The sequence below is a fragment of the Amblyraja radiata genome, chromosome 20 (assembly GCF_010909765.2).
Source record: "Amblyraja radiata isolate CabotCenter1 chromosome 20, sAmbRad1.1.pri, whole genome shotgun sequence".
NCBI lineage: Eukaryota > Metazoa > Chordata > Chondrichthyes > Rajiformes > Rajidae > Amblyraja > Amblyraja radiata.
The window spans coordinates 28,283,156-28,307,751 of NC_045975.1; the positions used below are offsets into that span (position 1 = coordinate 28,283,156).

Consider the following 24,596-nt stretch of genomic DNA (forward strand, 5'->3'; position numbering starts at 1 on the left):
CACACACAATTACACAAACTCTCACACACACACAATTGAACCCACACTCACACAATTGTACCCACACTCACACACACACAAGACAACAGCCAGACGGGCAAGGGAGGGAAGGACAACGATCTTTTAGAAAAGGAATAGCACAAACAGTTTTATTTTGCAGGAAGGCTAATTGTTGCACGGTCTTGGCGGAAAGCAAGCCGACTGTGCGGCTAGAGGGGGGAGAGACGGTGTTGCCAGCTCCGTGCTGCGGCTGTGACCCCTCGGAGCGTGGCCTTGCGTGCTGCGGATCACGCTGCGGGTATATAAGGAGCGCGGGCGCTCTATTCTATCTGTCTCCTGAACTCTGGAGCAGCGTTTGAAGGAACTTCATCTGGTTAGTGCGCCCCTCCGTCTCCACAACCGCCGTACAATGGATCCCAAATGCCCAGCTCTCTGCCCGACTTGTGCAGACACATCTTGCCGCGACAACCCCGTGAAGGTAACAATGCATTAACCAGGCATCTCATTTTAAAACTCTTAGCACGCAATCGTTTGTTTCCATTCTGTTAATTTCACTGCTTAGTTGCAACCACTTTTAACGTTGGGTAACTTAATTTATTTTACAAGTGTGCTAGCTGGTGGCGTTTTGTTTTTAATCGGGTTTTTGCATTTTTTTGGTTTCATTTGCAAAACAAAAATGAACTCACTTTATTTAGAACACATCGATTTTTAACAAAAAGGGTTAGAAAAGTTGTGCATACCACAGTGCTTTTTTTGGGGTCGATTCCCCGCCTTTCGATTTCCTCCGTCGTTCGCAGTAGTTTCCAAACGTATTTCGGTAGTTTTAAAATCGGGCGCAAAGTGCATTAACAATAACGTAGAAACAAAAAAACACCCGGCCCTGAGAACAGAGAAGTAATCTGATGCTCCTTATTTCTTGTTTTGTGCTCAGCTCGCTATTCACAGCCTGGTTTTGGAGTGAGCTTCCCAGACTATTCCACTGGGTAGCGTTAGCATCCTTCTTGTGTGCCGCTACATTCCTTGATTTGACTTGACTGTAAAATCTTACACCCGGACAAAACAGATCGCTGAGATCTATTGCATCCTGACAGTGCACGCTTCCCATACACAAGACACCAACCTAGTTTAGCTATGAGATAATTAGTGTTTACAAAACCGTTCTTCTGACAAATTGCAACATTATAAGCAGTTTTTTTTAATTGCCAAGAAAATCGCTCTCAATGAAGTTAAACAAGGGAAAGTGGAGAATGCCGTTCAGTGAATGACACAGACTGCTCTGGTGTTCATGAACATACTGACGTTTTGAGTGGCTATTTCACTCCAAATCTTTGTATGTAAAGTCCAGTTGCAGTTTGGGAGCAGTTCGCTTTGTACGTCTTTCAAGTAGTTTTGACAATTGGGGCGAACTTTCATCGACACTGGAGCATATCGATTGTAGATATTCAGATGTATATTTATAAAATAGGTATTGGAATTCCTTCTAGACTCGGAAATACAAGAAGTATTTTCTACTTCATACGATCAGAAATAACTCTAATTTCAATAATTTATTTGTTATCACTCAAACTATTTTGCAGTTTATCTAATTTATGAAATTGTGACCTCAGTTGTTAATTTTAAACTTGTAAAGCTTAAAGAGTAGTTCAGACATATAGTAAATAAATCAGCACATTTTAATCCAAATTCTGTAACTATAGCAATTACATATTATTGATGAAGTGCAGGATTTGTGACTGCTTTAATCATTCACGCTCTCCACCGCTACAGACCACACACAATTCCCATGGAGTTTTCTGCTTTTAATAATTCACAACTGCAAGGTGTGTGCATCATTCAATACCATGGTCTGGGTACCGTGGACAGTGCCCAATATTTCATTTTGTGCTAGTAACGGATGCTTATTAACTTCAAAATCTGGCTTAATCATTGCTAAAAAGACTTGACAGACTGTCAGTAGCAGTCCTGTGTGCTTTTAGTCTTTTATAACAGCTGATGGGACTTGAGGGAGAAATGATACCATTTAGCATCAATGTCTGCTGCTTGGCGATGTTGCAGAATTTAAGTCTTTTGCAATCAGTTTTCATTCTCCTGTTTTGCTTTTGAAGTAGTAGACCAAACTGATGTTATCAGAGGTTTTGGACAACACGCTAGCGATGACTGAACTGAATTCTGGAATGCATATTTCCCATTCTGCTTGTGTTACAAGGATAATATCTCCGCTCTGACTCAATGTAATGATATTATTTATTTGGATCAGAGCTAATCAAAGCCATCTTACAAATCAAGCTCCTGCTTCAAGTTCTTTATGGAGCCAGTGGGAATTTTGACTTGCCAACATGCAACTTTTTCCAATCCCCCAATGATATCAGTAGGGATGTAATGGTCTTGTCAAAACAAAATAACACGTGGTAACACAGTGAGGGGAAGCTACTGTAGAGACTTTTTAAGATAATTGGGAATTGGCATGTTCAGCTGATTGAAACTTTTTTCGTTTTCCTTTCCAGGGCAGAAAGATGTCCCCAACCAGGCATCTGCTGTTCATTTCCATCGCTTTCACAATGTACATCATAGAGGGAGTGTCTGCAGCTGAAACACTATGTGGCGGTGAATTGGTGGACACACTACAGTTTGTGTGTGGTGAAAGAGGATTTTACTTCAGTAAGTTAACCCCTTGTATGCCAAAAAAACAGAAACTAAAGAATTGCCTTGAGGGGCTTGTATATGGAAATTTGCTCAATCTGATTTATCTTTCTCAAACACCCCCTCCCCCCCATCCCAATCCCCAATTACTATTATCCTGCTCTTTGGTGATTACTTGGCACACGCTGAAGGAGGTGGCCACTCAGTTAAATCTCCATAATAGAGCCTGTGGCTTCAATTATTATTTTTGTTGTTGTGGAGATTATGGAGCCTGCCAATCTTATCGGTGTGTTCCAGTGTTTTCTGGTGGTGCTTCCTCACACTGAGTGCTTCTCTTGAATCCTGTCATGCTGCATTTTCACCGCATGACAGTGACATTTAGTAATGACTCCCTTAAAGAGACTTTATTGAGTTCATGTTACAGCCGGCAATCTGCAAATTAGGCAATGCAATATTCAGGACCATGTTGAAATAATTGGAAGTGCAGAACTAAGAATTATTTTACTTTGGGAATTGTGACCAGGAGCTGTCATTGCAAAGTTCAATTCCAATGATATATATTTATTACGTGAGAATAAGGATATAGGTCAATGGATGCTGAGGTGCAGGTGGCTCGTGGTCTTGTGGAGTGGTGAGGTTGCAAGACACAAGCATGAACCACAGCCTGGACCTCATCTAATTCTGTCCATTGAAAGGCTTTACTCATCTGATGGAGTTGTATGTGTTTACACTTGTACTGTAAGGATAATATTTTTGAATGTTCTATCAACTCTGCTTCCATGCAAACAGTAATGAAGGAAAAGCATTTCCTTCAAGTGTTTGCGCACTTGTGATTCTAAACTTTTCAAAGAACCTTTGAGTTGCAGCATCCATTTGTGATTTGGAAATTTTCAAATTACATTTGAGCTCCAGCATCCCTCCAAGCTGTGCCATGTCAATGAAAATTAATATTGCTATTTAATAAACCTCGAGACCCCTCTGTGCCAACACGCAAAGTATTCTGAGTGACTTGCAGTGGGTTAGGATATACTTTTAAAAAGACCAAACATTTGAACCTCGGATCATTTACTAAATACTTTCTCATGGTGTTAATCAATAATAAATGCTGCTGGATTTGGATTTTATTTTGTATATTAGCTCCCAGCTTGTGACTATAAATATTAGTGGTAACATTCGCAGCTTTTTAAGAGTCTGAAGAAGGGTTCCGACCTGAAACGTCACCCATCCTTTTCCTCCAGAGATCCTCCTGAGATTTTTAAGCTTTGATCCCAATGATTGAGGAAACTTAAACTGAATTGTCATTTCCTTCAAACATCTTGATCACCACGTGTAGGATGAGCCCTGTGCCAATTTGCAAAGCTTGTAATGTTCACAAATCTCGCTGGAATAGGAGAAAAGAAGCAACAGGCAGGTGTCACTGACACACACTGTGGATGAGCCCATTTCCAAGCTTGCACTTGTGCTGAATAAGCACATTTCTCCTGCGTTCCCTCTCGTGTTTGACAAGGACACAAAGCTAAACCACTGCTGATAGTCACAATGGAGTGCTTGTTTATTTCCACATTCTTCTGATTAAAGTAATACCGCTGCTGCATTCCATCTTTCATTTGAAGACATTTTTAATGATCTGGGCTTCTGTAACTATATTCTGCAGAAGAAAGGGTTGGGGGAAGAAAGAATTTATTTTTGGTTTTTTTTCACGCATGTGACAGTTTTAGACCTGAGTTCCAATTGTTGTATCTGGTATTCTGCCTGTACAAACAAATTGGCCTCATTTTAAAACAAATGTGGTCTAGCCTGATTTTTTAACAAATTCCCCAATTTGTAGGACTTTGGTTAGCAATGAAGGCATAGTTATGTCTTGAGTCAACATGCCTGTATTGTTGTTTATCTGGCTTGATCATCTGGAGATCTTCACAAGTGAAGGGCACACGGCAGTAGAGATGAAAATAAGAATATGACGAGAGGCCTTTTTTTTCACCTCAAGAGAAAGATAAAGCCTTTGCACGGAAAAGCAAATCTTTCATAACAATGTGGCTTAAGTGTTTTTATTTCTGTGTGTGCACCCGGGACGGAAAGTGATGCTATCTCCATCGACCTGAGAAAAAGGAATGCAGTCATCAGTGAGATTCCCCAAAGGATAATTCCTGTCTACAGTATCTGAACTACTGGAATAAGTTAACATGGGCAAAGTTCGGAGCAAACGCTGACATAAAAGGTGATTGCCCACAACTTTGGCCAGAGTTATCTTTAACTCAAATCCTACAGCTAATAGTACATAGTTCATTGGACCCCATTACAAGGACTTTTCCTGCTGTGTTGGCAAAGTTAAATAGTCATTGCTTTTAAAAAAATAAATAAAAAAATCTGCAAATTCAGTTGATCTTTTCTCCATCGTTGTAAGCCAATGTTAACAGGGAGATTCTGGAATAAAAATGTTTTAAACTAAAGGGGAAGAAAAAGATAAATTATTTCCAATCTTTCAGGTAGACCGACAGGGCGATCCAACAGCCGACGACAGAACAGAGGAATAGTAGAAGAATGTTGCTTCCGTAGCTGCGACCTGGGCCTACTAGAACTCTACTGTGCAAAGCCAGTCAAGAAAGAGCGAGATCTCTCCGGCACACCGTTCAACCTTCTACCACCAGCAAACAAGGTGTGTGATTTGTTCCATTAGGAAGGTGGTCTCTTCAAGAACCTTTCAACTAGGCAGCAATGCTGCAAGTTTGTGTGTGTGGGGGGGGGGGGGGGGGGGGTGAAATATTAGCTTTAAGTTTAGTTTATTGTCACATGTGCTGAGGTGCAATGAAAAGCTATCCATAGTGTATCCACACAACACGATAAGGTTAGTGCAAGATAATGTCCAATTAAAGATAGTCCAAGGGTCTCCAGTGAGGTAGATATTAGCTCAGGACCACTCTCTAGTTGTTGCTAGTATTAGGTAGTATACCAGGCAGTCTACAGATAAGGTGAAAGGTGTTCCTACAGTCTGAAGAAGGGTCTCGACCCAAAACGTCACCTATTCCTATTCTCCAGAAATGCTGGCTGACCCGCTGAGTTACTCCAGTTTTTTGTATCTGTCTCTGATTTAAATCAGCATCTGCAGTTCCTCCCTACACACTGTTCCCACTGTATTGGGTAGCACAGTGGCACAGCTGGTAGAGCCACTGCCTCATAGCACCAGAGACCCAGGTTCAGTTCTGACCTCTAGTGCTGTCTGTGTGGAGTTTACACGATCCCCCTGTGACCGCATGGGTTTTCCTCCAGAAGGTCCGGTTTCCCCCCACATCCCAAAAATATGTGGGTTTGTAAGTTAATTGGTCTCTATAAACAGAAATGACCCTAATGTGTTGGGAATAAATAAGAAAGTGGGATAACATAGAAATTGTGTGAACAGGTGATTGGTGGGCTGAAGGGCCTTCTTCCATGCTACATCTCTGAATAAACTAAATCCTCTTCACAACCATTTGATTTATTGGCTTCTGAGAGAGTATGACATGTTAACCTTCCCTCTATTATTGCCAGTTATGTCAATTGACTGTAATAATAAAAAATATGTTAAGGGTGGCTCATTGGCACAGCTAGTAGTGCTGCTGTCTCACTGCCAGAGACCCAAGTTTCATCCTGATCTTGGGTGCTGTCTGTGTGGAGTTTGCACGTTCTCCCTGTGACTGCATGGGTTTCCTCTGGGTGCTTCGGTTTCCTTCCACATCCCAAAGATGTGCGATTTTATAGGTTAATTGGCCTCTGTAAATAGTCCCTAGTGATTAGCGAGTGGATGTAAAAGTGGGATAGCATAGAATGAGTGTGGTTGGCATGGACTCGGTGGGCTGAAGGGCCCATTTCCATGCTGTATCTCTAAATACTAAATAAAGTGTTCGATAAAGTTTTGTGCAAAATAGCTAAGTCATGCCTGATATTCTTAAGAAAAATAGTTCATTAATCATAACAGCTTCTTTAATTCAATCTCAGCAGTTATGGGTTTGGGTGACACTAAAGCTGCAAACAAACCCATAAACACATCTGTGTGTAAGGCACTTGTTTCTCTTCAAGTGTAAATATGTGCACAATGCTGACAGTTGTCTGCATGACACACTGTGGCTGGCCATTTGCTCCTCATTGCCAGCTCATTGAAAGGACAAATCAACCAGTTCGAAACCCTTGGGTCTTTCCTATGTGCTGTATATTCTTCTAGTTTATGTATAATCTGTGCCTGTTTTGCGGGTTTCCTATCAAATTTACTTCCACCTTGCTTTTAAGGCTATGGTGGCGCAGAGGTAGATTTGTAGCCTCACAGAGCCAGAGACCCAGGTTCGAACCTGACTGCAGGCGCTGTCTGCATGGAGTTTGCACATTCTCCCTGTGACCGCGTGGGGTTTCTTCGGGTGTTCGATTTCCTCCCACACTCCAAATACATGAAGATGTGTAGGTTAATTGGCTTCTGTAAATTGTCTCTAGTGTGTAGGATAGAACCAGCGTACAGGTAATCGCCAGTCAGAGCAGACTCCGTTGGTCGGAGGGCCTGTTTCCATAGTATACCCTCTAAAAACTATGCCTTCCAGATCAGTGCAACCTACTGTTCTTTTATCCTCTTTTTTGTGCTAAGTTATTGTCAATTTTGTGAGCAATTTGTAACCTTTCTGCTTGTGTAATTTCCTTACTTATATCAGTCAAAAGCCTTCATAATAGTGAAAGCATCAGCCAGTTTTAAGTAGTTTGGAGTCTGCTTTCATTGCACACCTAAAACATTCATTAAATGATCAAAACACAATTGATTCCATTTGCTGCCCATGCATTATTCCTGGAGGGTTTTTATAGTGTCAGAGACGTTAAGTGAATTGTTTTCCCCTGTGACATAAAGTATTGCTATCTGACTTTCAACAACTGAGTCTTTAGCTTAAGGCTTTTATCTTCTGATGCCAGTGCAAAATTAAGACCATCTGAGAGATTATTTCGTTTAAAATAAAGAACTTTATTGAAAGAGATCTTTTCAGTTAGGGTTCCCTAGAGAGAGATCTCAGTGCAAGGCCAGGGAGGGCACGTCTATTTTCAGGAGCAACCTACCAGGGAAAGGCATGACTATTAATTCAATGTCAACTGAAGGTCCATTTACCACCATCGTGTTTTGATTACTTAAAGCCAACCCCCTCCAACCTTAACCCCGACCCATTCCCCCCCCCCCCCCCCCCCCCCCCCCCCCCGCTCCACTCCGTCAACTCATTACCCAATATTTTTTTATTTGCCGCCTAAAATTGAAAACCTATTACATATTGGAAAGCACAAATAATGCAACTGGTTTCTTCAGGATGTGTAGGAAGGATCTGCTGATGCTGGTTTACATTGAAGATAGGCACAAAATGCTGGAGTAATTCAGCGTGTCAGGCAGCATCTCTGGAGAAAAGAAATATGTAACTTTGTGGGTCGGGACCTTCTTCAGACTGAGAGTCAGGGAAGAGGGAATCTAGAGATATGAAAAGATGTGAATGAAAGGTATGAAATTAACAAATCAAAGCCAGCAACAATGATCAAGGAAAGGTGGAGCACACAATGGTTCATTGTTGGCTGTGGAAAAGATGATAACGAGTGGATACAAACCATGAAAGTAAGCAGGAAGACAGTGAAGCTAGTAGGATGACCAGGGTGGGGGAGGGATGGAGCGAGAGGGAATGCAAAGGTTAGCAGACATTAGAGAAATCAATACTTATACTGCTGGGTTGTAAGCTGTGCAAGCAAAAATATGAGGTACTGATCCTTCGATCCATCCTGACAGTGGAGGAGGCCCAGGACAAAAAGGTCTTTGGGACACCAGTCACAAGAGCTTGTCGGCAGCTTGGTGATATACTGTTCCTTACTTTGCCTATGTAATTGGGGGCTACCGGGTCATCACCTAAACTTTGACCTTTGTTCACGCCCGGTGAAGCTCCATGCCCCCCGCACTGAAACTTCTCATTTCTAATGACCTGTTGTTGATTCTCTTGGGAAGGTAAGACTTTGAAAAGTACCGAAGTGTTCAGAAAAGGGAGAACAAAAAAAAAAGTCTTCCAGTCTCTTTTTAAAGGGCTTGTTTACCGGTTGACAGTAGTTCAGGCTATTTGTTTGAGAACTGGCAGTGCTAAGCCAGTGAACAATGGGACATGATAGTTTGCTTATCAGTTCGCTCAGGCTGGGAACATCAGATAACCCTTTGATGCTATTATGGCATGCAATTGGCATGGCTGCTAATGCCTGTTTTGTTTAATTTGCAGGAAAACTTTAGGAAGCCTTTGGTTGCCAAGTATTCAAAATATGACTTCTGGCAAAAAAGATCTGCCCAGCGTCTACGACGAGGCATTATTCCAAGTCACATGGCCCTGAGGCTCAGGAGGCAAATTGAAGAAGTCCAGAGCTTGCAGTATGTCGAAACGCACAAGCCACTTCTGACTCTCCCTGTCAAACCACCCCTGGATGTCCGAGCATTATCAAAGAAATACTTCAGTCAGGAATGATGAAGAAATATTTTGCACATTTCATGTGGTAAAAGACAGGGATTATAGCTTTGTACATGACGTCATTTCTGTGGCATTCCAACTGGGTTCCACCACCTCCGCGCCCCCATCCCCCCCACCCCCCCCACCCTCCCTCTCCCCACTCGGTCTTTCCACCAAGCCACTACACCCACCTGTCCACCCATCCCCTCTCCGTCAGCCAAGAAAGAAGTGCAATGATACGCGTGTGGCCCATTGAGAGTAAAGCCTGGCTGGCAAAAAGAAGTTGCGACGTCGGAGTTGTTTGGGCCAAAGGGCTCACACCGAAGAGTGCAGTTCATTTTCCATACAAATGTCACGCAATGGAGTCTAGATAGTGTACCCATGATTGCTCTTGCACCTACCCAAAAAGGGATATCAACACTTTGTGGAATACTTAATGTCATCTAGATCCTGCACCGTTTTCTAAATCATGAGATTAGGAGGTCCTGTGGTGACTAAAGACGGTGGTTTGGGTGCAGGCTCACAATGCCGCAGATTGCGTCTTTTTGTTGATCATTTTTTCTTTCAACGGCACTATTTCTTTGAATGATAAGTGTGGTCAGCACACTTGTGTTACGGTGCTAACTTTCTTTAAAAGAAGCAAAAGAGCTGACTCGAAGAATTGAGATTTGATAAATGCACGAACATCAAACAGAACTTGAAATGAACTTTCCGTTTTAGGAAACGTTTAAAAAAAAAATATTTAGCTTGGTTTTGGCGGTGCAAGATAGGCAAGGAGAAGGCAAAAGGCATTTTTAAAAAGACAAAAATCAAAGGGAAACAGCAGTGTTGTAATTAATTTTTCTATATTTTGCAACTTTATTTCTTATTCTTAGTTACTTGCTTTGCTTTGAAAATTTACTTGAACTCGAACTTAGTGACCAGAAGCAGTCTCTTTTTGGAATTAGTCTGAGCTATATCTTGCAGTGTTGAGCCGCCAAGCTATTAAAAAAAAAAAATGGCACTGCGTAAAGGCATTATTTATTTTATGTAAAATATATATAAAAAATTGGTCCAAATAATGTACTTAGCACTGATGAGTAACTGCAAAGACTATTATAAACTATTTTGTCTAATTTTGTACTAGTAAAGCTTTCGTAGATGCTTTGTACCAAAAAATGTAAAGAAATTATTTCTCCTTTCTCTGTCTCTCTCTCTCTCCTGTACGCGCACACTCACGGGTGTTATTTGGTATTGGAAACCTCTGTGAGGTTTCAACCAGATGACCCCGGGTCTCCTTCTTTGTGGAAACTATGTATACCCATGCTCACTGCTGTCAGCCATGGTATAATCAAGTGTAATTACTTGGTTAGTGCTTGATCTTGTTTTCAGACCAGCATTGTGTTAACAACTTTTGTGTCTTATCAGTTTTGTGAATCACTTCTGGTTTAAGTGACTCCTCATTCCATTCACCGTTGCTTTGTCGAAAAATGGAAAGCTTCAGATTTTTTAAAAAGAGAAAGAAAATCTCAAAATTTACATCATGTAAAATAGTAATCAGAAAATCTAGTTCTTTTGTCAAACGTTCGCATCAGCCAGTATGAAAGGAAACATCTGCAGTCGCATTAGTTAAAAGCTTTTTACTTTTTTTAATGTTTTAGCAAATACAGTTAAGGTGTACTCTTGTTAACTAATATAATGTCATGTATTTAACATGTGCACTCAACCAACAATAGAGAAAGATGAGATTCACAATCATTGTACTTTTCTTTTTAATATCAATAAAAACAATTTATTACAATACATTTACAATGTTCTCACTTCTCATGGCTGTTTTAAACCCTGGTGCAAATAATTGCAGCAGGTAGTTTTCGAAGAAAAAATGTCAGACCTATGGAATTGCCGTGCAAATTTGCTTCCAATTTACTTTAAAACTGAAGTAAGGCAGACTTGATCTTCAAAAGGACACAGTGCTGGAGTAACTCAGCAGGTCAGGCAGCAACCATGGAGAACATGGACAGGCGACGTTTTGGCTCGAGACCCTTCTTCAGCTTCTCAAGTATCTATTAGTAGCTCTAGCAATAACTGTACATCATTATTATCTCTGAGAACACATAACCAACATAAGATACATGTGTATCCTTTTGCATTGGGTGGTTGGCCAGTAATCATGAAATTGAAGGTTTCTGGAACTTCAATGTAGTAAACAGTTATTTGTAAAGTGTCAGCTGGCAACATTCATAATACAAAAATAAGTGTTTTTATTTTCTGGAGACTGTGTATACTATGGTTTCAGAGGCTAACTTAGTCATCAGATGGTGGTGGGATATGAGGCGTATCTGGAGTTGTTTGGGGATTATGGACAACTATGTGATGGCCATGGATGGATTTCTAATATTTTTGATGTATCGAAGACTCGTTTATGGGAGTGTTGCATGTGATGTGTGTATATTATCACATTGCACTTTTAGCTGCTGAGGTACAACCATGAATAGCCTGTTGCTCACCGGTTGGGCTTTTCCCATTTTGTGTAAACATCTGAACTGCAATTGGCAAAGACTTAAACAAAAATCTGTCGACAGAACGAGCGGAGGTTTAGTGGAAAGGGCTGTGTCTGAACTGCAAGAGACCTTTTGTCCCTTGTAACCCATTGGGCTTTCAATAAGGAAAAGACATTAGGAAAAACATGAACATTTTGGCTGTGTTACCATAATTAAGGGGCTCAATGAAGAACAGACTGTTTCTTCTTTGACGGTATCAACTTTGGTGATAGATGTTGAGCGTAGATATAAGTGCACAATTCATGACTCCCTTTAGACTTCAACTTGCACTGTCATTGTCAGTAAACCATGCCAAACAAATTCTAATAAGTAGTCATTCATACAAAAATATGCACCAACAGAAAGATGACCTGAGTTAACTTGCTGGGAATCTTGAATCTGATAGGAAGCTCGGTATTTTTCTACAGAGGCTCTCATCATCTTGGCATTTTACAGCCAGTGAAGTCACTTTGTAGTCACTGTTGCATTGTTTAGTTTGGTTTATTTCAGACCAACAGCATGGAAACAGGCCCTTCGGCCCACCAGGTCCAGGCTGGCCATCAATCACCCGCACACAAGGTCTATGTTATCCTACTTTCGTATCCTACACATAAAGAGCAATTTACAGAAGCCAAACAACCCACAACCTGTTTGGAATGTGGGAGAAGACCAATGAGGCCATAAGGAGAATGTACAAACTCCGCACAGAGACGCACCCGTAGTCAGGATGGAACGCGGCTGTCTGCCGGTGTGAGGCAGCAAACGCGGCTGTCTGCCGGTGTGAGGCAGCAACTCTATTGTTGTGCCATTGTGCTACTGAAACACAGTAAGCAACTTGCATAGGAAATAAAAACTCCCACAAATAGCAAATTATCAACTCCAAAACAAAAAACAACTGTTGGAGGAATTCAGCAGGTCAGGCAGCATCTATGGAGGGAAGTAGACCTATGATTTTTTTGGGTGGGACCCTTCTTCTGACTGTTCTGCTCCTAAATTACCCGATCATCTGTCCTTTCAATGTTGGGTGAGGGATAAATTTCTATCTGACCCAACCTTCTTGGGCTTCCTATGGGTACCATCATTGCATCTTTTGCACCCTGCAGATAGTGCCTCCTTTTATCATAGTATCCTCATCAGCACCCCCCACAGTACAGGATTCCCTCAATATTGTATGGAGCTTTAAGGGCCTGTCCCACTTTCATGACTTCATTCAAAACCTCTGCCGAGTTTAAATGACCTAAAAAAAAAATCAAGATTGTGGTAATCTACGAACCCCTACGACCTTCCACGACTATGTTCATGAACTCCTACGAGTATGTCTACGAATTTCTACGACTATTTCGATGCCCTCCTTACGAGTTAAAAGTTGCAATTTCTTTCATCCCGACCATTTGTTTACTCGTGGACGTTTTTTATCGGGCTGGAAAAAACGTCCCAACTTACCAGATGCCACGAGTACCTACGGCTAGCATAACGAGCCGCTACGATATATCTACGAACTCCTACGACCTCGTTACGAACATTCTGCGAGTTTGAATCAAGGGGAAAACTTGGGAGAATTTGTGTTACCTCGTGAAAGTGGGACAGGCCGTTTAGACAGTCTATTAATGCTCCAGTCAACCATTCTAATTAAAAGCAACAATGTTATCAACTGAGCTGCACAGTTATAAATAAGATTTTTGCTTGAAGAGTGGCACGGTGGTACAGCAGTAGAGTTGCTGCCTTACAGCACCAGAGACCCTCTTCTTCAGATGAAAGGTCCCGACCTGAAGTGGCACGTATCCATGCGCTCCAGAGATGCTATTTGTACCATCTCGCCAGATGCCACCCTATCACAGACATCCCCTTTAGTGTCTCCGTCCCTCCCCCTTCTCTGTTTAAAACGTTAACTGTTGTTATCTCACAGATGCTGCCTGATCTGTTAAATATTACAGCATTTTCTAAATTTATTGTGGATTTCCAGTTGTTGTTTTTACGAATTAAATCCTCTGGCCCGCTCCACAATGATCTACACTAGATATTCCTTCCATCACATTGCTTCTCCCTTTGCACTTGTCTAACGGATCTGGCCTTCCAAACACATTTAATATCAAACAAATGTATGGAAGTGCTGGGGTAACGGGTGGCACAGTTGTGCAGCTGTAGATTTGCTGCCTTTCAGTGCCTGAGACCCGGTTTCAATCCTGACTTCAGGTGCTGTCTGTAAAGAGTTTGTACGTTCTTCCTGTGGCTGTGTGGGTTTTCTCCGGGTGCTCCGGTTTCCACCCACAGTCCAAAGACGTACAGGTTTATAGGTAAATTGTCCCTATATAGTGCCAGTGTACGGGATGGTTACTGGTTATAGAAACATAGAGAATAGGTGCAGGAGTAGGCCATTCAGCCCTTCGAGCTAGCACCACCATTCATGGCTGATCATCCAAAATCAGTACCCCGTTCCTGCGTTCTCCCAATTTCCCTTGATTCCATTAGCCCTAAGAGCTATATCTAACTCTTTCTTGAAAACATCCAGTGAATTGGCCTCCACTGCCTTCTGTGGCAGAGAATTGGTCGGCGTGGACTTCGTGTGCCAAAGGCCTGTTTCCACACTGTAAGTCTAAAGTTTAAACTCAGTGAGTCAGTCAGCATCTCTGGAGAACATGAATAGGATTCCCGACCCAAAACATCACCTATCCATATTCTCCAGAGATGCTGCCAGACCCGCTGAATTATTCCAGCACTTTGTGTCTATTTTTATAAACCAGCATCTGCTGTTCCTTGTTTCGATTTAATATACAACAGTAAATGTTTCCTTCACAACCTCCATGCTTAAGTCATAGTCATATTCATACAACGTGGAAAAAGGCCCTTCGGCCCAACGTCGCATCTACAGTGGTCCCACCTGCCTACATTGGCCCATATCCCACTAAATCTGTCCTGACCATATAGTCATCTAATAGTTTAGCCATCGATGATACCTGTAATTCACCACACACTTACCTCTCTATCCCATACTGGGTACTATGCAGATGTGCCACTTATATTCAATAAGACCTCTTCTGCTGAATCTTGAAACTTCGGAAGTACAACGTGGAAACAGGTCCTTCGGTCCCCTGAGTCTGTGCCAACAAGCGAATACCTCTTACACACTAACGTTATCCTACACACTATGGACAATTTATAATTTACAGAAGCCAATTAATCTACAAACCTCTATGTCTGGAGCGTGGGAGGAAACTAGAGCACCCGGAGAAAACCCACACTGTCACGGGGTGAACATACAGACAGCACCCGTAGTCAGGATCGAACCCGGCTCTCTGGCATTGTAGACAGCAACTCTACCGCTGCGCTACTGTGCCACCCTGTGGGGCAGATTATTTAGAACGTAGAACTGAACAGCACAGGAACAGGCCCTTCATCCCACAATGTCTGTGCCGAAACTGGTTGTAAATAACCAAAGTACACAATCTGAAGTTCAAGATCATCTTTAATCAGTATCCATATTATAACGGTACAGCAGGTCGTTAGTTGTTAATACATCTTGACCGCTTCCAAGACTGACTAATGTAGGAAGTGGGTGTTAGTATGAATCATACAGTAGGGTGGGGTCAGTGATGCTATTCTACTATGATTGGCTTTCATGCATAAACCAATCTACACTGATGCCAAGTTAAACCTATCTCTACCTGCTATGGCCTCTAGATCTAGACTCTGCCACTAGTGGAAACATCCTCTCCACATTCACTCTATTGAAGAATGAAATGGCCTCCTCTGTAAACTTAATTTTCCGATGATTTTATTCACCAGTTTTGATAAAGCTTTTTTACGTTACTGGTTGAAGTATTTGCCTTATCCATCATATACAGCGTTTTCGAATTGGCAACAATAAAAGGTGAAGGGGTTGTGGTGATGGAACAGTGGTTAGAGGTCCATGTTCAAATGCCACCGTGGTAATTGTGGGATTTAAATTCAATTAATAATCTTCACCAGTTTTTATTTTGGAAAATAACTAGTCATTAATGACCACAAAACTGCGAATGTTGCAAACCTCATCTGTTTCATTGATATCCTTCAGGGAAGAAGTTTTACCAGATACGACTTCAGATCTGTCAATGTGGCTGATTCTTAAATGCCATCGGAGGTGCCCTTAGTTATTGGTCATTAGTTTGAGTTCAGTTTATTGCCACGTGTACCGAGGTACAATGAAAAGCTTTTGTGGATTGCTAACCAGTCAGCGGAAAGACAATACATGGTTACAATCATGCCATCTGTGGTGTACGTACGCATACATGATAAAGGGAATAATGCGAACAATGGTTATTAAAGGTTATGAAGACTCCAGAGACTGTAGTTGCTGGAATTTGGAGTAAAAAAAACAAACTGCTGGAGGAACGATAAAGGTTAGGCAGCATCTGTGGAGGGAAATGGACAGGCGATGCTTGGTTTCACCAAGAGACGAAAACACGTCCTATGAAGTTTATTTTCACCACAGGGACTAATAGCCTTTCCAGGAAGAAAAACACACAGAAAAGGGAAAGAAGCTGTGGTCAACTAAGGTTATCTCAAATATCCTGCATAAGTAGCATTTCATCAGTGTATTAAACTGTTGGCAGTGTTGAAGCAGACTGTCACAGAACCATAAACTATACTTATACAAATTTATATTTAATAGCTGAGATAAGTTGAGCCAAGAAAAGTAAACAGAAATCGATTAATTGTGCTTTCTTAATCTACATGCACATATTACACCAAGGATGATTACAACCATACGTTAGGTCCACAGTACCACCATATGTTAGCTGTTAAACTGTTAGGCAGTAGGCTCTGGATGAGGTTTAAAGTGGAGGAATGAACTTCCGTTTATGTCCATAGAACTTCCCAAAGAACTTAAGCCTCAACATTACACTGATTATCACTGTTGTTTTGCAAGCTAACTAACAGCTGACAATTTGTAAAGAGAAGGGGTCCTTCGAACAGCGTGAGGACAAATATCCAAAGTGTTTCTTTTCAGCGGTAATGTCAAGGGAATAAAACAGGAAACCTTGCCTCTCTTCAGATGATCCCATGACAAAGTCCAATGGCACCAAAACAGGCTAGATGACCGAAATGATAGTTTTGGAGAGGATGCATAAAGGATTCACCAGGATGTTGCCTGCATTGCAGTTATGAGCAGAGTCTGGAGAGGCTACTGGACTGTAGTATGAAGAAGGGTCTGGAGAGAGACGAGTTTGAAGATGGGTCCCGACCCGAAACGTCACCCATCCATTTTCTCCAGAGATGCTGCCTGACCCGCTGTTACTCCAGCATCTTGTGTTTATCTTTGTTATCTTTGCATCTGCAGTTTTTTTTTTTAAATTATAAATTCATAAGTTCATAAGTTACAGGAGAAGTAAGCCATTCGGTCCATTGAGTCCACTCTGCCATTCAATCATGGCTGATCTATCTTTCCCTTTCAACCAGGAGAGGCTGGAGTGGCTATACTGGAGAGGATATGTCTGCTTTCCCTGGGGTAGAGAAGATCAAGAGGGGACATTATGAGGCTTATAAAATTATGATAGCCATATTATAGGGTTGAACTATGGAAACCAGGAATGTTCAACATTCCTCTGTGTTCTGTAGAAGCAAAGAACTGCAAATGATTGTTTACAAAAAAAGACACATTGTAACTCAATGGACCTGGCAGCATCCCTGGATAACATGGATAGTTGACTTTTCAGGTTCGGACCCTTGTTTGAAGATGGGTCCTGACCCGAAATGTCACCTATTCCTTTTCTCCAGAGATGCTGCCTGGCCCGCTGAGTTACTTAAGCACTTGGTGACTTTTTCTGTGTTCCGATGTATGGGTTGCTCATAACCCAGTTGCAACAACAAAATCTAAGCAAAAAAATCCACTATATATGGAATTTAAAGGGGTCAAATACGAATAAAAGGGTTTGGTTGAAACACCAGTGAACAGACCTGAGCTTCTGCACAATGGGCGGGATGTCAGAAAAGCACAAATGGGCAGCAGGAAGGGGATTAGTTTTCTGTTCTCCAGTTCCCTCACACAATGAACCTTAACCACTAAAGGCACTTCCACTCCATCCACATGCCAGACCACAGTGCTCTCCAACACATCTTGCAGTGTCTGCATTTGCGTCATCGTATGACTCTTGGCTCGATCTGTACGTTTAGCATTTTAATGATCACTACAACGATTTTGCAAGAATCTGACCAAAAATCGCAAGTTAATATATTTTTTTATCATCCTGTTTTGTTTACTTTCTTGACTTGAGCAACCTTACCCAGGCGTTTAAAATACATCACGCCAGGCATGTGTGGAAGGAACTGCAGATGCTGGTTTACACTGAAAATAGACTTGCTCAGTTAAAGAAATTCCTCCCTTCTCCACATTATAATCACAACTGCCAGTTTCATATTTTTATATTAATGGTAAATTGAGAGTGTTGTTCTCCCATGCAATAAATATAAAATAAAAAATTAAAAGCATCGTAACCACCTTGATTTGAACTTTGAAAGGGTTGGCAAGGTTAAATTATGGGCTAGTATTAAATGGTGGTTGCTGATCAGTGCCAAATAACAGAGAGACATTGGGGGTGAGAGGGTAAGTGCCTTTATGCCATTAGCGTATCTGGATAAAAGGCAAAGTGAATATATGGCATTGTGACATTCCAATCATTGTGTCAGCAGTAATGTGAGATTAAACGTTTGTTGCCAATGGCACTGACAGATTACAGTGGCTGTTTTCTTGTTGGAAAACTATGGTGAAAAGCCAAGAAAAATGTAGTGCAGAACAGGGCCAACGTTTAAAAGAGGAAGGAATTTATTTTCTGGCATTTTTTTTACTGTCAGCAAAGAAAAATTGGTTGCTTGTGCAAAGAGAGGACTTATCACAAGTTCACAAGTTATAGGAGCAGAATTAGGCCATTCGGCCCATCAAGTCTACTCCACCATTCATTCATAGCTGATCTATCCCTCCCTCCTAACCTCATTCTCCTGCCCTCTCCCCATAACCCTTGACACCCTCAATAATCAAGAATCTATCAATCTCCATCTTAAAATATATCCATTAATTTGGCCTCCACAGCCTTCTGTGGCAATGAATTGGACTAAATAAATTGGACTAAAGAAATTCCTCCTCATTTCCTTTATGGCCTTTTATTCTGAGGCTATGGCTATTGGTCCTAGACTCTCCCACTAGTGGAAACATCCTCTCCTCACATCCACTCTGTCCAGGCATTCCATTATTCGAAAATAGATCTGCTGATAGAGGAGACGAATCAAAGCCACATGCCATTGTTCATGAGGGGCTATCCTTTCTCAGTCACAATATCAGGTACCTAGTAACTGATTGGAGACACAAGGAATTGCAGATGCTAGAACATTGGTGAAAATATAAAGTGCTGGAGCATCTAACTGGCAGCATCTGTGGAGGGAACGGGTTGCACAGATGCTGCCCAACCGACTGATTTCCTCCAGCACTTTGTGTTTTACCCAATACTGATTGTCTAACTATGTCCATCTCTCCCCCTCTCTTAGAATTCCTTAAAACCTACTGCTTTGACCAAAGAAAGACACAAAGTGCTGGAGTAACTCAGCGGGTCAAGCAGCATCCCTGGGAAACATGGATAGGTGATGTTTCAATAGACAATAGACAATAGGTGCAGGAGTAGGCCATTCGGCCCTTCGAGCTAGCACCCCCATTCAATGTGATCGTGGCTGATCATCCCCAATCAGTACCCCTTTCCTGCCTTCTCCCCATATCCCCTGACTCCACTATCTTTAAGAGCCCTATCTAGCTCTGTCTTGAAAGTATCCAGAGAACCGGCCTCCACCCCCATCTGAGACAGAGAATTCCACAGACTCACAACTCTGTGTGAAAAAGTGTTTCCTCATCTCCATTCTAAATGGCTTACCCCTTATTCTTAAACTGTGGCCCCTGGTTCTGGACTCCCCCAACATCGGGAACATGTTTCCTGCCTCTAGGGTGTCCAAACCCTTAATAATCTTATATAATCTTATATGTTTCAATAAGATCCGCTCTCATCCTGCTAAATACCAGAGTATACAAGCCCAGCCGCTCCATTCTCTCAGCATATGAGAGTCCCGTCATCCCGGGAATTAATCTTGTAAACCTACGCTGCAGTCCCTCAATAGCAAGAATGTCCTTCCTCAAATTAGGGGACCAAAACTGCACACAATACTCCAGGTGTGTTCTCACTAGGGCCCTGTACAACTGTAGAAGGACCTCTTTGCTCCTATACTCAACTTCTCTTGTTATGAAGGGCACCATGCCATTCGCTTTCTTCACCACCTGATGAACCTGCATGTTTACTTTCATTGACTGATGAACAAGGACCCTCAGACCCCATTGTACTTCCCCCTTTCGGGTCGGGACCCTTCCTCAGATTTACCTGAGGAGATTTCCCAGTTGCCGAACATTTTAACTCCCCTTCCCATTCTCATATTGACCTTTCTGATCTTGGCCTCCTCCGCTGTCAGAGTGAGGCCACACAAATTTGAGGAATAGCACCTCGTATTTTGCTTGAGCAGCTAACAAAACAGCGATATGAATGTTAATTTCTTCCCCTGCCAACAATGGGCCATTATGGGCTCCACCCTTCCTTAAGTCATATGTTGCTGGCCCTGCGTTGTTCTGGCTTTTCTCGCATCTAGACCCCCCCCCCCCCCATATCTTTCTGAAGAAGGGTCTCGACCCGAAACATTGTCTATTTCCTTCGCTCCATAGATGCTGCCTCACCTGCTGAGTTTCTCCAGCATTTTTGTCTATCTTCGATTTTCAAATGGCCATTGTAACAAGCAGCCTGAATGATACTTCCAGCCTTCCTGACGCAACGTACCATGAAGATGGAAGAAAGTGACAAGCCTGTGCCGGACTGTGCTGTGTTCACCACTCTCTGCAGATTCAGGATTTATGACCAAGGCAGTCACCATACCAGACAGTCCTGAGCTACCATCTACCTCATTGGAGACCCACGAACTTAACTGGACTTTATCTTGCATTAAACATTATTCCCTTCATCATGTATCTGTACTGTAGATGGCTTGATTATGATCATGTATAGCCTTACCGTTGACTGGATAGCACGCAACAAATGTTTTTCACTGTACCTATACACGTGACAATAAACTAAACTGAGAAACTAAAGAATCATCTTGTCAGAATACCCTCTATAACACATTCTGCAGTAGTTATTTCAAAGGATGAGGACAAATGGAAGATGATGGTCATCTTTATCATTGACAAAAGCTATTAGATATGGCAGGAAATTAGATCAGGTCACCTTTACTGTCCTTTTAACTTTGCTCCGTTGGAAAATATTACAAAAGATTCCATCTGGCAAAACTCATAATACCTAAGTAATCTTTCACCTTGTGTTTGTTTCTAAAGGTAGACGGATACATAAATTAAACGTAATCACCCACACTTGATCTCAAAAGACACGACTGTTTCTTTAGCAATACAATTCTTAAGGCAGCAGTGGAAGACGAGGAGGGGTTAATGGCACATCATGTTGTTTCTGTTTGAGATTGAGGGACTGCACGCTTTGCATTTGCCCTCTCTGGGTGGCAAACAAGAAGCAAAGACGCAGCTCCTTCCTCAAGACTGATTATCAAATCAAATCCAGATGGATGGCAGCTTCAGCCATGTGCTTCTCAACACTCAGAAGAATATTAATCATGAAAGCAGTACAGAAACAAAACCGTTCTTCAACAGCGCTGATCTGCACATGTCTGTAATGGCAAGAGCACCAAGATCAAATGCAAAATTGTAGATTTTAAACATTCACGGTCTAAAACAAAGCACTTTTAAACACTTGGTCGACGTGTCTTGATATGAAGTAAGATAAACATGTGGGTTGAATGAAGACAATAAAGGCCCTTCCAGTAATGAATTGATATTTTGCATCAAGTTAAACATAAGGGGAATGAAACTGCTGACAGCATTAATTCAAGAGCAGGGTTCAAGGAAGACATTAATGACTGAGTTCTGAATGGATCCTATTTTGGAGATAGTCACAAAACGCTGGAGTAACCAAACGGGCCAAGCAGCATCCCTGGAGAAAAAGGATAGGTGACATTTCAGGAAGAGACCCTGCTTCAGCCTGAGAATCAGGGGAGAGGGAAACGAGTAAGAAAAGGTACAGAAAAAAATCAGAGCTGGCACCGATGGCCGAGGAGCCCACATTGGTCTATTGTTGTGGAGGTGATAATGAAGGGATATAAACAGTGAAATTACCAGAACGACTAGGGTGGGGGGAGGGACACAGAGGGAGGGAATGGAAGGGTTACTATAACTTAAAGAAATCAAATTCATACTGTTGGGTTGTAAGCTGCCCAAGCAAAATATGAGGTGCTGCTCCTCCAACTTGCGTGTGGCCTTATTCCGACAGTGGAGGCCAGGACAGGAAGGTCAGTGTGGGAATGGGAAGGGAGTTAACATATTTGGCAACCAGGAGATCATGTAGGGCAAGGCGGACTGAGAGTAGGTGTTCAGCGAAATGATCGCCCAGTCTGTGCTTGGTCTCGCCGATATACAAGATCCTATTCTGGACCTCAGTACTCCAACTAACCCCTCTCTCTTTAACAGCTTCTCTGTGGTAGGCAGTGCTCTCCATCCACCATTCTTGCAGCTTGATGTTTCTTACAGTTGCATCTCTCTAAATTATTGGTGCTATCTGGAGTTTGTTCAAGTGGGATTAATCTATGGACAGTAGTGCCAAATATTACCTAGCCTTAATAGAAACAAAGAACTGCAGATGCTGGTTAATACACACCAGGTCACACAGTTCTGGAGGAACTCAGCAGGTCCGGTATTATCTCTGGAGAACTTGGATAGGTGACATTTCGGGTTGAGATCATCTTTACTTTAGACTTTTTAGAGATACAATGAGGAAACAGGCTCTTCGGACCACCGAGTCTGTGCAGACCAGCGATCCCCCCGTACACTAGCACTAACACACATTTAACATGAGGCAGTAGCCCCAACTATCTTCCTCATATTTTAGTTTAGTTTAGTTTAGAGAAACAATGTGGAAACAGTCCCTTTGACCCACCGTGTCCACGTCGACCAGCGATCCCCATACACTAATACTATCCTACGCACTAGGGACAATTTACTATTTTACTGAATCCAATGAACACAAACCTGTGCACCTTTGAAGTGTGGGAGGAAACAGGAGCACCCGAGGAAAACCCAGGCAGTCACGGGGGAAACGTACAAACTCCATACAGACAGTACCCGTGGTCAGGATCGAACCTAGGTCTCTGGCGCTGTAAGGTTGCGAATATACCAGCGCGCAACTGTACCGTCCATCTAGTTATATTGTCTATTTCAACAAGTTTCCTAGTTATTACATTTTTCATTTTGTTTTATTCTTTCACAGGATGTTGATATCACTGGCAAAGCTAACATTTGTAGTCCACCCTGACCTGCCCTTGTGATGGTGACGTGGTGATAAATCTCTGGTCTTTTGGAGTGAGGGGGAAGTTATGAGTCAACCACATTACTGAGTGTTTAAGGTAACATACAGGAGAGATACAGAAGGAGATGCAGGGTCAAAGATGCAGGTGGACCCTCCTCTCCTCTTCCTCCTTCCCTTCTTACCCCTTTACTCCACGCTAGCCATCTTACCAGTTGCACAGTTCTCCACATTGTTTCTCTTGAGATCACACTTTCCCTGGCGAACAATGGACCTACCATGCATCGCCCTGCCCAAGATAATTTGTGGCTGGCCCTGATTAGTCCGAGTCCTTTCTCGCCTCCAGCTCTTCATCTCCCACCCCCACCCCCCCTACTTTCAGTCCAACCCGAAAAATCACCCATTCTTTTTGTCCAGAGATACTGCCTTGCTTGCTGAGTTGCCACAGCACTTTGTGTCTACCTTTGGATCTTAAAAATACCCTGGTAGTTTCATGAGCTCCATTACAGATACAAGTTTAGTTTTGTTTAGTTTAGTTTAGTTTAGTTCAGATACTGCATGGAAACAGGCCCTTCGGCCTACTGAGTCCACGCAGACCACTGATCACCTGTTCACACCAGCTCAACACTATTCCACATTAAATTTTCATTAAATTCTATATGATTTAATTAATTGGTTGAAAACTTGGTTATTTGCTAAGATTTGCACGATGCTGCCATCCATCTGGGTTTGATTTCACAATCTACAATAAGTTTAGTTTAGTTCAGATATACAGCACAGAAACAGGGCCTTTGGCCCGCAACAACCGTGATCCCCACATACTAACAGTATTCTATACACACTAGGGACAATTTACAATTATACCAAGCCAATTAGCCTACAAACCTGTATGTACGAGTGTAGGAGGGAACCGGAGCTCCTGAAGAAAACCCACGGGGAGAACATAAAAACTCCACACAGACAGGACCCGTGGTGAGAATCAAACTTGGGTCTCTGGCGCTATAAGGCAGTAACTCTACTACTGCACCACTGTGCCACAATAAGGAAGGAGTTGAATAAGACTGAACTAAATATATGAAAATTATATTTGCACTTCTATTGGAATCCAATCCAGGTTCGGGATAATTTAATACTTTCTTAAGTGCAGCTCACATTTTTGGATGCAGGTTGGATGTATTTTTGAACACTGCACTCAATTCCCACTTCTACTTAATGACCAAACACATAATTTCTCACAGAGCTCATCCGAATCTCTGACTGTGTGAGTCATTGTCACAGTAAACATAAACAGCTTTTGCATCAAGAAATTAAAGTGTAGAATGAGCCCCAGTTGCCAGCAGTTAGTTACGTGTTGTCAATGATCACATTTAACACTTTGCAATTGCGACAAATTTCACAGGGTGTAAATCTTACCACAGCAGCTGAGAGTCTTAACTAATTAAAAGGTTAAACAAGCAAGGTTTAAGTTATAATCCTTGGCATTATATTTGTTGGTAATTTCTGCATTGTAATATATCAAAATTCTGGTTAGTCTTCAAAAGGGAGAAAAC

General features: G+C 42.1%; 1 protein-coding gene across 1 annotated transcript; it reads left to right on the top strand.

Moving 5' to 3' along the window:
* Window positions 1-311: 311 nt before the first annotated feature.
* Window positions 312-10,891, top strand: igf2 (insulin like growth factor 2). Its single transcript, XM_033039158.1, has 4 exons — window positions 312-478; window positions 2,505-2,658; window positions 5,127-5,296; window positions 8,886-10,891. The coding sequence occupies exons 1-4, from the start codon at window positions 410-412 to the stop codon at window positions 9,123-9,125; spliced, it is 633 nt and encodes a 210-aa protein (XP_032895049.1). The 5' UTR covers window positions 312-409; the 3' UTR covers window positions 9,126-10,891.
* Window positions 10,892-24,596: the final 13,705 nt, after the last annotated feature.